Genomic DNA, 15,541 nt, shown 5'->3' with positions numbered 1-15,541 from the left:
TATCTCGTATCTGTGTCTTTTCAACGGGGTTTTCAACTTTGGTAATAAAAACACGTTCACAGGGGCCAGTTCTGGAGAGTATGGATGAAAAGGCAGCACAGTTATTTCGTGTTTTGTACAACAGTCATACACCAGCAGGGATGAATGTACGGTTGCATTATCGTGATGTAAGAGTCAAGAGTTGTCTTGCCACATTTCAGACTGTTTCCATCCCACATTTTCTCTCAGGTGTCACAACATGTCCTGATAGTATCATCAATTAACAGTCTGTCCCTGTGGCACGAATTCGTGATAAACTAATTCTTCAGATTCGAAGAAAACTATCAGCGAATTGTAAACAGCGAAGGAGTAAATATTATTACGACTAAAGTTTCTGTAATGTGTATATGTTGTGTTTATTCAGCTTATGGAAAAACACTATGAACTTATGAGGTCTGTACAAAAAATTACGGAACCTTGGTCTCAACATCATAACTATAGACCCACATGTCATCATCAGTTTTGATTTTCTTAAGGGACATTTTGTTCTCATTTTCACAATCCAAAAGCTTTTCACAGATTGCGAGGCGAAGGTCTTTCTTGACTTGACTCGTGAGCTGTGGAACGAACTTGGTGACAATATGATGCATTCCAAGATTTCATGTCAGGATTTCATGACATAATCCAACTGAAATGTTACATTCTTCCACAATCTCTCGAACACTAATCTTCAATTGGCACACACAATTTCACTGATGTTCCTCACATGAGTGTTGTTGGTAGACGTCAAAGGGCATCCTGAACAAGGGTCATCTTCACCTTCCTTCCTGCAATTTTTAGATCATGTGAACCATACGTAACACCAAGTATAGCTTAAGCATTTGTCACCGTAGGCCTCCTGCAACATTTGGTGTGTTTCTGTAAAGGTTTTCTTGGGTTTCATGCAAAATTTAATACAGATGCATTGCTTCTCTAACTCTACCATCTCGAAATTCACAAACTATGTGGCAGAATGTTCTGCTCAAAACAGCACTGAACAAAATAACTAACAAACATACAACAATGAATCCAGAATGAGATTTTCACTCTGCAGCGGAGTGTGCGCTGATATGAAACTTCCTGGCAGATTAAAACTGTGTGCCCGACCGAGACTCGAACTCGGGACCCTTGCCTTTCGCGGGCAAGTGCTCTACCAACTGAGCCACCGAAGCACGACTCACGCCCGGTACTCACAGAAGTAAAGCTGTGAGTACCGGGCGTGAGTCGTGCTTCGGTGGCTCAGTTGGTAGAGCACTTGCCCGCGAAAGGCAAGGGTCCCGAGTTCGAGTCTCGGTCGGGCACACAGTTTTAATCTGCCAGGAAGTTTCATACAACAATGAAGCTTCCCATACTTGCACATTAAAAATAGTCATGTGTAGGGATGCCAACCGCATTTTGCTCCAACGCAGTGTTGGCTCGAAATTATGAATGTTCTGGAATTTTTTGAGCAGAACACACCTCGCAGTAGCCAACCCAATATTTATATTAATTGCTAGTAAAAAGTTCTACACATTTTCCAAGTTCACATTTGCTTGGGATATTCCTTTTACGTGTCACAATTTTTACTGAATCATTTACTAAAAATGTAACATTATATTGTTTGTACTGTACCTGGAGGACACGAACAAGTGGGCACTTTGTTCACTACTTTGCATTGTGCATTCTTTCCACAAGGATTTGGTATGCAAAGAGACTCTGAAAAAGAAAAGTTTTCTTTAGAAATACATAAAATGTGAAATGCCTGAAACTGCCTTAATATGCTGGAATACAATGAGCCACCAGATGAAAGCATACAAACTGTCAAGTGGCATTAGAATTGCATAAAAGAACTATAAATAAGCAGAGAATGGCCTTTACTTGCAGTTAATTTCTGCACCCAATGCGAAATACATCCCAATGTAAGAGCATCTATGCACTGAAATTTATTCATTATACAGAAAGACACAAACAAGTTGATTTATTTCAGAATGGCTTATCTAGTCATTTTCACAAATGGTGCAACAAATTGTCTTATATGTGCTCACAGCCTAGACTCCAGTCAGACAAGATAGCACATTTAGAGATGAGTCTGTGAAAACGTCAACCATTGCTCAAGAAGATGACTTTTTTAATTGAATTGAATTGAATTTTATTTATCCTGTAAGATTACACTGTGACCAGTGAATGTATGAGAAACATAGGACATATCAACAACATAAAACATTCATTATCACTTATTTCCTAAGAAGCAACCGCTTTGATTACACTCTCTAGCACAATTAATTATAACAATATTATAAAAAGTAAAGTTGCTACTCACCATATAGCAGAAATGCTGAGCTGCAGATAGGCACAACAAAAAGACTGTCGCAAATAAAGCTTTCGTCAACAATAGACGACAGTAACACGCACACACGCACACACACACACACACACACACACACACACACACACACACAAACTCAAGCTCACACACACAACTGCAGTCTCAGGCAACTGCAACCATTATAAAGAATAATATACACAAATTTAATTCAATACACACTCTTTAACACCATAAAATTTCTTTTCCACCATGTAGTCTTAAGAGTTTCTTTGGTAAGCTAGGGTTGTGAATGCTGGCATTTAGGTTTCGAGGCACAGTTCTTAGTAACTGGGTATCTGAGTACTAAGGATATTTTCAAGCATTATCAGCAGTTGAGGTGTGCTTCGTATATGTCCTCCTGCTGCGTGTTGTGCTCAGGTACACTAGCATTTGCAATTCAATCTCAAATATCTTTTGTGATGTTCAAATGGTTCAAATGGCTCTGAGCACTATGCGACTTAACTACTGAGGTCATCAGTCGCCTAGAACTTAGAACTAATTAAACCCAACTAACCCAAGGACATCACACACATCCATGCCCGAGGCAGGACTCGAACCTGCGACCGTAGCGGTCGCTCGGCTCCAGACTGTAGCGCCTAGAACCGCACGGCCACTCAGGCCGGCAGAAATTTTGTGATGTATATTATTCTTTTATAGCAGTGTGGTTTCAGAAGTCTGAGACTGCAGTCGTGTGTGTGTGTGTGTGTGTGTGTGTGTGTGTGTGTGTGTGTGTGTGTGTGTCTGTCTGTCTGTTGTCTATCATTGACAAAGTCCTTACTGGCCAAAAGCTTTATTTGTGACAGTGTTTTTGTTGTGCCTATCTGCAACTCAGCATCTCCACTAAATAAAGCTTTCGCCCAGTAAGGTCTTCATCAACAATAGATGACAGGCATGCATGCGCACACACACACACACACACACACACACACACACACACACACACACATACACAAACTCAACGAGACGACTGCAGTCTCGGGCAATTGCACCCATTATAAAGAATAATATACACAAATTTAATTTGATACACACTCTTTAAAACCATAAAATTTCTTTTCCTCTTATAGTCTTATGAGTTTCTTCGGTATGCTAGGGTCATGAATGCTGGCATTCAGGTTTCCAGACACAGCTCTTAGTAACTGGATATCTGACTACTGAGGTAATTTTCAAGCATTATCATCACCAGTTGAGGTGTGCTTCATGTATTTCCTGCTGTGTGTTGCAGTCAGGTACACTAGCATTTGCAATCCACTCTCAAATATCTTTTGTGATGTACATTATTGTTTTACTGCCGTGTGGCTTCAGTTGCCTGAGTCATGCGTGTGAGTTGTGTTTGCATGAGTGTGTGTATGTGTGTGTGTGTGTGTGTGTGTGTGTGTGTGTGTGTGTGTGTGTGTGTATGTGTGTGTGTCATCATCGTTGACAAAGGCCTTACTAGCTGAAAGATTTATTTTTGACAGTCTTTTTGTTGTGCCTATCTGTGACTGAGCATCTCGGCTATATGGCGAGTGGCAACTTTCCTTTTCATAATACTGTTACATTCCATCCTGGATTTTCCATTGCTTGATTATTGTTTTATATATACATACAAGAATGTATAAAATTAAGATGCCTAGATTTTTGAGTCAGATTCATTGTTTCAGAAGCCCTTCTTCTTAAAATGATCCTAATCACTTAAAAAAAAAAAAAAAAAAAAAAAAAAAAAAAAAAAAAAAAAAAAAAAAAAAAAAAAAGTGAATGTTCTTTTTGTTACTTGAATGATTGCGTTTCCACACATTGTCACTCTGTAAGCAGGTATGGCTTATAAAAGCTATGGTACACTGTACACAGACGTTGTTTGTCTGCATATTGTGATAGCTACTTCATTATGAATGGGACAGAGCTGATTTTTTTACAGGTAGAATTTATATGCTGTTTTCATTTCAGCTCAACATCCACAGTACCTAATAATTTAGTGGATCATACTGCCTCCAGCTTTGTTCCAATCATTTCTAGTCCAGACAGACAGCCTTCTCTTTAAATAAAATTAGTAATAAACAGTCTCTATTTCCCAGTAATGTTATTTAAAATTATAAAGATGTGCAAAGTGCACTATTGGTATTTAAAAAATCTGAAAATCATACTTGTGATGGTAATAAGTTTAAATAATGCCAGAATAACAAGAAAAGTGTCCACTATGTTTGAATTAGAAAAGTTGTTTGTTTTACAAAAATTGCATTTTTTATGCACATGACAAAATATTGTGTGAAGTTACACATGTTTTTACAGTCTGGTAATAGAATGTTAACTGGTGAATGATGAAATATTGTTGGATACTTTATGGAATAGATTTGAAAATTCATAAATACACACATACTTTATGGAACAGATTTGAAAATTCATAATTACACACATTTTCTTTGAAAAGAATCATAATTAAATTAAAAATAAATTTCATGTTTTTGGCAGACAAATAGTGGGTGGAGAGTCGTTGATGGCATTATGTGCAGAGCAGTCATGTGCAGATGTGCTGGGGATAAATTTTTTGAAGAATTTGTGAGACAGTATGATTACAAGTTGAAAGTATTATGTCATATTGCAGGGTAAAAATGGTTTACGATTTGGTTTATCAGCGGAAAGGTGCGCAGAATTAGTTATGAAATTTATGATCAAAATGACTTCATGGCAGTACACGCTGCTGTTAGTACATAATTGAAAAAGGCAATGTGACTGTAAAACGAGTGTAACTGTTAATACAAGAGTGGATGCACCTACACATTGTTAGGGAATAAGTATGTGCCAAAAGGATAATAAATTGATTTTTACTGTTACTATTTCAAAGGGATATTTTCCATTTCACAACTGAGAAACTTTTGATCCATTTGTTGGCTACAGAGGTTAATTAATTAAAAAAAAAAAAAAAAAAAAAAAAAAAAAAAAAAAAAAAAAAAACTTCATTTTTTTCCTAACATACGGGGTGATTAATTTCATTTCAATTTATTGTCTTCCAGTAAATCATTTACACAATATATGAACTGTTACAAGTGTAATTAACATGCAAAGCACGTGTAAAACAAACATAATAACAGAATATCACTTAAATATGTGTTTTCAATGCATTTTTCAGAGTACAACATTGTCATGAGCATGTACATAAATGTTAAGACTAATTTTACACACATTCAAAGTACTCATCTATGTCCTACAAACTTTTACTTATAAGGTAATTTTTAAACTCACTCTTAAATTTTACTTCTTCTGTTATTTCCTTCATTTAAACTGGCAGAGCATTGTAAATTTTTATTCCAATATAACTTAAATGCTTTTGGGTTTGTATTATTCTCACTCTTTCTGCATGTAAATTGTTACAATTGTAAGTATTATAATTGCAGCAGTTGTCCTTGGTAGGTAAATTGTTCAGGTTTGCTCTTGAACAAAGAATGCTTTTAAATATAAACAATGATGATGTGAGTATATGTAATTGTTAGAAGAGAGGCATACAGTGAGTTCTTGGAGAATTGTGTGTTGTAATTTGAATAGCTCTTTTCTGTAGTTTGAATGTATCTATTGAGTATGATTTAGTTTTATCCCAGAATACTATATACCAAAATACACAACAGACTGCAATAAAGCAAAATACACTAATTTAGCACACTGTCTGCTGCATATTTTATATATTACCCTCAATGCAAAACATGCTGAACTGAGCCTGTGGGATAAATAATTGATGTCGTCTTTCCAGCTTAAGTTTTGACCAATGTGCATGCCCAGAAATTTTCAAGGTTCCAGATTCAAAATGCTGTAGAAACCACTCTTCCGAATGACATCAAATTTAAATGACATTTATCAAAGGGAGAAACATTATGGAAAAAAATTAATGAAATTTAATCACAATTTTACTGCAAGATGGTGCTGTTAGCAACAGAATATGCAAAATAAAGGACACAGGTTACATGGCTGTCCTTCAGTTTGCATCTGAGGTACTCTGCACAACTGTTGCAATGCAGCATTGTGTGCCGCTGGTGAAGCTCTTTACAAGAACTGACAGTGCTCTAGTAGCTCTGCAGAAGCTCTGCACACTCGTTGTTGTTGTTGTGGACTTCAGTCCTGAGACTGGTTTGATGCAGCTCTCCTTGCTACTCCATCCTGTGCAAGCTTCTTCACCTCCCAGTACCTCCTGCAGCCTACATCCTTCTGAATCTGCTTAGTGTATTCATCTCTTGGTCTCCCTCTACGATTTTTACCCTCCACGCTGCCCTCCCATACTAAATTGGTGATCCCTCGATGTCTCAGAACATGTCCTACCAACCGATCCCTTCTTCTAGTCAAGTTGTGCCACAAGCTCCTCTTCTCCCCAATTCTATTCAATACCTCCTCATTATTTATGTGATCTACCCATCTAATCTTCAGCATTCTTCTGTAGCACCACATTTTTCGAAAGCTTCTATTCTATTTTTGTCCAAACTATTTATCATCCCCGCTTCACTTCCATACATGGCTACACTCCATACAAATACTTTCAGAAACGGCTTCCTGACACTTAAATCTATACTCGATGTTAACAAATTTCTCTTCTTCAGAAATGCTTCCCTTGCCATTGCCAGTCTACATTTTCTATCCCCTCTACTTCGACCATCATCAGTTATTTTGCTCCCCAAATAGCAAAACTCATTTACTACTTTAAGTGTCTCATTTCCTAATCTAATTCCCTCAGCATCACCCGACTTAATTCGACTACATTCCATTATCCTTATTTTGCTTTTGTTGATGTTCATCTTATATCCTCCTTTCAAGACACTGTCCATTCGGTTCAACTGCTCTTCCAAGTCATTTGCTGTCTCTGACAGAATTACAATGTCATCGGCGAACTTCAAAGTTTTTATTTCTTCTCTGTGGATTTTAATACCTACTCTGAATTTTTGTTTGTTTTCTTTACTGCTTGCTCAATAAACAGATTGAATAACATTGGGGAGAGGCTACAGCCCTGTCTCACTCTCTTCCCAACCACTGCTTCCCTTTCATGCCCCTCGATTCTGCCATCTGGTTTCTGTACAAATTGTAAATAGCCTTTCGCTCCCTGTATTTTACCCCTGCCACCTTAAGAATTTGAAAGAGAGAATTCTAGTCAACATTGTCAAAAGCTGTCTCTAAGTCTACAAATGCTAGGAATGTAGGTTTGCCTTTCCTTAATCTTTCTTTTAAGATAAGTTGTAAGGTCAGTATTGCCTCACGTGTTCCAACATTTCTACAGAATCCAAACTGACCTTCCGCAAGGTCAACTTCTACCAGTCAACACCTGCTTTCTTTGGGATTGGAATTATTATACTCTTCTTGATGTCTGAGGGTATTTTGCCTGTCTCATACATCTTGCTCCCCAGATGGTAGAGTTTTGTCAGGACTGGCTCTCCCAAGGCTGTCAGTAGTTCTAATAGAATGTTGTCTACTCCGGGGCCTTGTTTCGACTTAGGTCTTTCAGTGCTCTGTCAACTTCTTCACGCAGTATCATATCTCCTGTTTCATCTTCATCTACATCCTCTTCAATTTCCATAATATTGTCCTCAAGTACATCACCCTTGTATAGACCCTCTATATACTCCTTCCACCTTTGTGCTTTCCCTTCTTTGCTTAGAATTGGGTTCCCATCTGAGCTCTTGATATTCATACAAGTGGTTCTCTTTTCTCCAAAGGTTTCTTTAATTTCCCTGTAGGCAGTATCTATCTTACCGCTAGTGAGATAAGCCTATACATCCTTACATTTGTCCTCTAGCCATCCTGCTTAGTCATTTTGCACTTCCTGTCGATCTCATTTTTGAGACGTTTGTATTCCTTTTTGCCTGCTTCATTTACTGCATTTTTATATTTTCTCCTTTCATCAATTAAATTCAATATTTCTTCTGTTGCCCAAGGATTTCTACTAGCCCTTATCTTTTTACCTACTTGATCCTCTGCTGCTAAAATGACCAAACACCCATGGACATCACCAGCTTACATGGACGGAAGACATGCAAATGGCTTTCGCACGTTCAGTTGACAGTTTGGTTTCGGCAGTGCCTTTAGCCCACCCGGTGCTGGGCGCACTCTTACATTCACTACTGATGCCAGTACGGTAGCAATAGGCACGATACTCCAACTCCAACAATGAGCAAGTCGAGCCGCTCTGGTTTTTCTACAAAAAGCTCTCAAAAGCCCAAATGCAGTACTCCGCATTTCACCGAGAACTTTTAGCAATCTACGAAGCTGTCTGCTATTTCAGAGAAGATATTGACAGGCGAGCGATTGCGATTTACAAAAGGCCATAAACTGATTGTGGACGTGATTCGACATCTGTTGACATGAGTTACTTGAGACAATTTAGATACTTGGACTATATTTCTCAATTTACAATGGACATCTGCTACTTATGGGCAGGTCAATACTATATCGCTTCAACTGAACTACCTCCAAATGGCACAGGAACAGACATCAGATCTGTCAATTACCGTGCTTGCTTCTGACCCAGCAACCAGTCTGAGGTTTGGACAATGTCAGCTACCAGAGACAGACGCAGTTCTACTCTGTGATACTTCGCTTGGAAAACGACGACCACTGGTTCCAGTGCCCTTTCACAAAGCCATTTTCCAGTCGTTGCAAAATCTCTCCCATCCAGTAATATGCCCCACAATGAACTTGTCACTGACAATTTCATACACCTGGATGTTAAAAGAGACAGAAAAGTATGGACACACACATGCACTGCCTGCCAACAAAGCAAAGTCGGTCGTCAGACACAATCGCCACTAGGCCACTTCACAGTTCTGTGGGGATGATTTTATCACATTCCTTTGGACCTTGTTGGCCCTTTACTGGAATCTTCAGGATAAAAATATAACCTCTCAATGACGATGCGGGTGACACGACGAGTTGAGATGACACCGATGACCGATATGATGGCAAAAGCCACAGCTACGACATTTGCGCAAATGTAGATCGCCCAGTTCAGCTGCCCACTCATGATAACAATGGAGGACAACAGTAGACGTCTCACTGTTTGAAGCATTACGCAACACGTGGGGCATCGACCTCTGGTGTATGACAGCGACCACCCACACAGTAACAGTCTCGTTGAGAAGTGGCACAGAAATGAAAGCAGCACTCGTGTGTCACGGTGGCGAATGGGGGAAGTGCTCCCTCGGGTCTCGCTAGGGATGCATAAAACTGCAAAAGAGGATTTACAGGTGTCGCTTGCCGAATTGCTATGTGGAGACATACTGCAACTACCGGAAGACCTTTTCAAGCCACTCACAGACAACGACCCACAACCATTACTGGAACTACTAAAACCAGTATGGAGAAGAATTCAGTGCATCACCACAGCCCCACACAACACTGCCTACTTTTGTATACAAGGCACCGGTCACGACACAATCTGTCATGCTGTGTGACGAGACGACACGGTCTGACCTGCACTCGTGACTCCGTACGAGGGTCCGTACCGAGTCATCGACTGCAGCGATAAAACTTTCCGAATCTAGGGCGATGGCAATCTGACAACGGTGGCTGTCAACCATTGTGGAACTGGCATAGACCTTGGAAGATCTCTCCACTGATTCTGCACCACTTTTATTGCCACCACAGACGTTGATGGAACTCGAATGACCAGCATCACCCGTGCGACGGTCGATGGCAGTGGACGACAGAGCACCACCTCCCACCTCGGTGTACGGCCGACCACGATGCTTCCCGCAACACCTCACAGGTTACAAATTCACGTAAGCAGCAGCAGCAGTACCTGCGCCTCCCACCGTGCTCTGCACTCCCCGGGCCGGGAGGGGGTGGGTCGGTCTTTGGGGACTCTGAACAATGACATCACTGATGGACAATGTACATGCTCTCTTCTGGGGCCACAATTAGTATACACTCTGTGCTTTCATATTTAATGGATGCTACATATTGTATTAGGTGGAAATAAAATGCTGTGTACAGAATGCAGCGCTGTCGGTAATAATTCACTATCGTATTGCCTAGACCGTGAAAACTCACCAAAAACTTTTATTGCAAACCTGTTCAAATAAAACAAGAGTTTACAAATGATAGAAATTATTGCTATGTCCTCTTTGGTTTCACAAAATTATCAAATTTTAAACAGAGCAGTAGATTGTTGTGGTCGCTAGTTTCCCGTGCATCCCTCGCACTAGTGCCACGCAAGTCTAATTTCCTCGATTGTTCGAGCGAGATCGACACTGCATCGAATACTTCAGCGTATCAGGAAATCTCTAGCTGGTGGAGCTCATCCCACCCTTCCAAATTCTTAAAAATAAATCTGGCACAGATCTCAATAGCTGAAGCTTCATTAGAAAATGTAAAAATAACCCTATATCTATTTATTAAACTATGTAAAAATGTTGATCTCAGCAAGCATAGATTGATATGTGAATATAAGATGCCCCTGCAATTTTTGACTGATGTTTTTGGGAAAAAACTGGTCTTATAATAGGGTAAATATGGTACAAATTGACTTTTCCCATTAGACGTGGTATGAGATTGGCATGGTGGATGGGCTTACCTACCAGTGCCACAGCTGTTGAAGGTCAAACTTGTGCAGTCATGCACATTGCACAGCACAGTTGGTTTAGTTTAATGTGCAACTCACACCGTAGCTGACCCATTTATGTTATGATGCTTAGAGCATCATCTAATGGAAAAATTTATTTATTGTTTTCATAATGATTCCCCCTTCTTCAATATTCTGTTCAAATTTGACATTATTCTGAGCAACGGTTCATTTTTTACAGCATTTTGAAACTGGAACTTTAATTATAATCACCCTGCAATATTAAGATTCACAGAATCCCACAATCCATTGAATAGCTAACAAAACGCACTAACTGCTGTCATTTCGTGATTTAATGATTACCTAAATATGGCAAGTGAGTGTATTAATGGCGGCATCAGTTGAGCATTTCTTTTAAAGATCAATTTGTGAGTTTTAAGTGTGAAATTATTACCACGATGGACACCATTTGATAACATATTACTTAATCAGAAAGGTCAGGCAAAAATGTCAGTAACAAAACAGGTCAGTAATTATTTACATTGGATATAAAAAATTTCTTTTAAAATGGTTTAATAGTGGAATATGTTACCCTCTCTTGCCAAGTATTGTGAATTAATGACTAATTACAAATTTCAGAAATATGTTGTTTATTAGCTGAGTACAGCATTTTTGTATTTTATTTAAAATGCTGTGTACTCCAAATGAACTTTTATTTTCAAGATATTTTACAAATTTATCAACTTCAGAAGGGGAAACTGAGGTGGCAGGTGACCAAATCTATTGAAGCTGCTACCCCATATTTCCTGTACAGATGTGTACTATGACCTGAGAGTGTGTCCTCTATCCCTCTCACACTAACCTCATTCACTCAACCACTCACACGAGAAGTACTCACCTGGATCATTGCGGCAATGCACGAAAGGGTCGCCAGAGTACCCGGCTGGGCAAGAGCATACGGGCACGTGATTCCGTGCCTCGCATTTTGCATTTATTCCACAGGTTCCATCACACACATCTCTGCACTGAGAACTAATGCAAGTCTTGTGGCTCGGACAATCTTCACTGACTGTCAACAGACAAAAGTGGGGAAAGAAATTACTGACTCACAAAAAGTGTAAGAAAATACTTATTCAAAATCTCGAGGCATCATAGCTTCAACATTTAACAGCTTCTGTATCAGCATACGTATTAGAAGAACACAAAATTTGTCTAATTAAGCCTAATTCTTGTAATACCTAACCCACCAATCCAGTATTATTTCATAAACAGGGATGAAATGAACACTTTTTCAAGAGTGAAAGTGCTTATTTGATGTATGATAAATATGAAAGCATAATCTCTGTTTATATTATCCACATTTATAACAACATGGTTTTTACATCAGACAAACTAATTACTCAATAGCCACAGAAGTACATATATGAGGAGTGAGGTATGTGATGTGCAGTCATCCTAGCACTACACTTCACTTTGACAAAAATGCCTGTAGAGACGTCTCAGCTAACAAACAAAGAACTGACACTGTACTCGACTGTCTTCAGCTTACTGACAAATATTAACAAAATATGAGAATCTCTGAGGGATTCTGACAGCAGGGGACAAGTGTCGGCAGGCTGGAGGCAGCAGGCAGGCTCCGCGAGGGGCGGCGAGGCGGAGAGTAGCGGCACAGTGGGAGAGAGCCCACCTCACTGCAGAATCACTCCTAACGTGTGATGTATATACATAATCTTTGAGTATGTGAGAATAAACAATCCGGTAACCATCTGTAATAATATGTGTTACTTCTTGTACTTTTGTGTTGCCACAATTTGATGTATGTTATTTCTGTGGTGTGTAAGGTTTAGCCACATAACTGGTGACTCTGACAACGAATAAAATGGTATAAGTATGGCCATTTTATTTTGTGGACAGTTAAATATGGAAGGTTCATTTGGAGGTGACGGAGTCCCACCTCTAACTGACAAACCAGGGACTCCTAAGATACGACTTGGCAAACAAATGGTAATGAGATGGGGAGCTATTAATATCAATGGGGGCTACTCTGGGAAGAAGGTAGAGCTGGCAGAGGCTGCAAGTAAGATGGGGCTGGACGTTTTAGCTGTTAGTGACATTCGGGTAAGGGGTGAGAAAGAAGAGGAAGTGGGAGAATACAAGGTCTATCTGTCAGGAGTCAAAGCAGGAATAGCACAATGGGGTGTAGGGCTTTATATCAGGAAAGAAATGGAACCCAGCGTAGTTGCAATAAGGTATGTAAACGAACGACTGATGTGGATAGATTTGACAGTGTCTTGCAAGAAAATTAGGATTGTGTCAGTATATTCGCATTGTGAAGGGACAGATCAAGATAAGATGGATAGTTTTTATGAGGCACTCAGTGATGTAGTTGTTAGAGAAAAGGACAAGGACAGTGTTCTGCTCATGGGTGATTTTAACGCCAGGATTGGAAATCGAACAGAAGGGTATGAAAAGGTTATGGGTAAATTTGGAGAGGATATGGAGGCCAACAGGAATGGGAAATAACTATTGGATTTCTGTGCCAGTATGGGCTTAGTAATCACAAACTCCTTTTTTAAACATAAGAACATTCACCGGTATACTTGGGAAGGCAAGGGAACCAGATCTGTCATTGACTGTATAATAACAGATCAGGAATTCAGGAAGGCTGTGAGGGACACACGTGTATTCAGGGGATTCTTTGATGACACTGATCATTATTTAATCTTTAGTGAAATTGGGATTGTGAGGCCGAAAGTGCAGGAGGTCAGGTCCATATGTAGGAGGATAAGAGTGGAGAAACTTCAGGATAAGGAAATCAGGCACAAGTACATAACAGCGATCTCAGAAAGGTGCCAGTTAGTTGAATGTAGTCAATTACAGTCATTGGAAAAGGAATGGACAAGGTACAGGGACACAGTACTAGAAGTGGCTAAAGAATGTCTTGGAACAGTAGTGTGTAAAAGTAGGATGAAGCAAACAGCTTGGTGGAATGATACAGTCAAGGCAGCCTGTAAAAGGAAAAAGAAGGCGTATCAAAAATGGCTACATACCAGAACCCAGGTGACAGAGAAAGTTATGTTGAAGAAAGAAACAAAGCCAAACAGATAATTGCGGCATCCAAGAAGAAATCGTGGGAAGACTTTGGAAACAGGTTGGAGACTATGGGTCAAGCTGCTGGAAAACCATTCTGAAGTGTAATTAGCAGTCTTCGAAAGGGAGGTAAGAAGGAAATGACAAGTATTTTGGACAGGTCAGGAAAACTGCTGGTGAAACCTGTGGATGCCTTGGGCAGATGGAGGGAATATTTTGAAGAGTTGCTCAATGTAGGTGAAAATGCGATCAGTAATGTTTCAGATTTCGAGGTAGAATGGGATAGGAATGATGATGGAAATAGGATCACATTTGAGGAAGTGGAAAAAATGGTCAATAGATTGCAGTGCAATAAAGTGGCTGGGGTGGATGAAATTAAGTCGGAACTCATCAAATACAGTGGAATGTCAGGTCTTAAATGGCTACACAGGATAATTGAAATGGCCTGGGAGTCAGGGACAGGTTCCATCAGACTGGACAAAAGCAGTAATCACACCAATCTTTAAACATGGAAACAGGAAAGATTGTAACAACTACAGAGGTATCTCTTTAATCAGCGTTGTGGGTAAAATCTTCGCAGGCATTGTTGAAAGGAAAGTGCGAGTATTAGTTGAGGACCAATTGGATGAAAATCAGTGTGGGTTTAGGCCTTTTAGAGGTTGTCAGGACCAGATCTTTAGCTTACGGCAAATAATGGAGAAGTGTTATTCAGAGTAGTTTCAGGGGTAAGACAAGGCTGCAACCTGTCTCCACTGTTGTTCATATTATTTATGGATCATATGTTGAAAACAATGGACTGGCTGGGTGAGATTAAGATATGTGAACACAAAATAAGCAGTCTTGCATATGCGGATAACTTAGTTGTGATGGCAGATTCGATTGAAAGTTTGCAAAGTAATATTTCAGAGCTAGATCAGAAATGTAAGGACTATGGTATGAAGATTAGCATCTCCAAAACGAAAGTAATGTCAGTGGGAAAGAAATATAAACGGATTCAGTGCCAAATAGGAGGAACAAAGTTTACAGGTGGACAGTTTCAAGTACTTAGGATGCATATTCTCACAGGATGGCAACATAGTGAAAGAACTGGAAGCGAGGTGTAGCAAAGCTAATGCAGTGAGCACTCAGCTACGATCTACTCTCTTCTGCAAGAAGGAAGTCAGTACCAAGACTAAGTTATCTGTGCACCGTTCAATCTTTCGACCAACTTTGTTGTATGGGAGCGAATGCTGGGTGGATTCAGGTTACCTTATCAACAAGGTTGAGGTTACGGATATGAAAGTAGCTAGGATGATTGCAGGTACCTGGATTCGGTTAAGAATGATTTTGAAGTAATAGGTTTAACATCAGAAGAGGCACCAATGTTAGCACTGAATAGGGGATCATGGAGGAACTGTATAAGGGGGGCTATGCTCCAGACTGAACGCTGAAAGGCATAATCAGTGTTAAATGATGATGATGATGATGATTAAATATGGAATCACGACAATGGAAGACACTCACAAGGTTCCAGAAATGTGCAACAAAATCCAGGTTTTGGAGGTCTCAGTGGTGATGCTTCTGCTATACCACCACATACC

General features: G+C 39.7%; 1 protein-coding gene across 1 annotated transcript in view; it reads right to left on the bottom strand.

The window, feature by feature from the left end:
- LOC126100852 (neurogenic locus notch homolog protein 1-like) overlaps positions 1–15,541 on the bottom strand; it is a 145,800-nt gene that overhangs the window by 60,475 nt on the left and 69,784 nt on the right. The window contains exons 4-5 of the mRNA XM_049911521.1: positions 11,770–11,940; positions 1,630–1,713 (exon numbers count right to left, since the gene is read on the bottom strand). Of these exons, the coding sequence (XP_049767478.1) occupies positions 1,630–1,713; positions 11,770–11,940 (255 nt within the window). The remainder of the gene's footprint in view (positions 1–1,629; positions 1,714–11,769; positions 11,941–15,541) is intronic.

Source organism: Schistocerca cancellata, chromosome 9 (assembly GCF_023864275.1).
Source record: "Schistocerca cancellata isolate TAMUIC-IGC-003103 chromosome 9, iqSchCanc2.1, whole genome shotgun sequence".
NCBI lineage: Eukaryota > Metazoa > Arthropoda > Insecta > Orthoptera > Acrididae > Schistocerca > Schistocerca cancellata.
The sequence above is the reverse complement of the archived record's forward strand: the minus strand, read 5'-3'. Positions and strand labels throughout refer to the sequence as shown.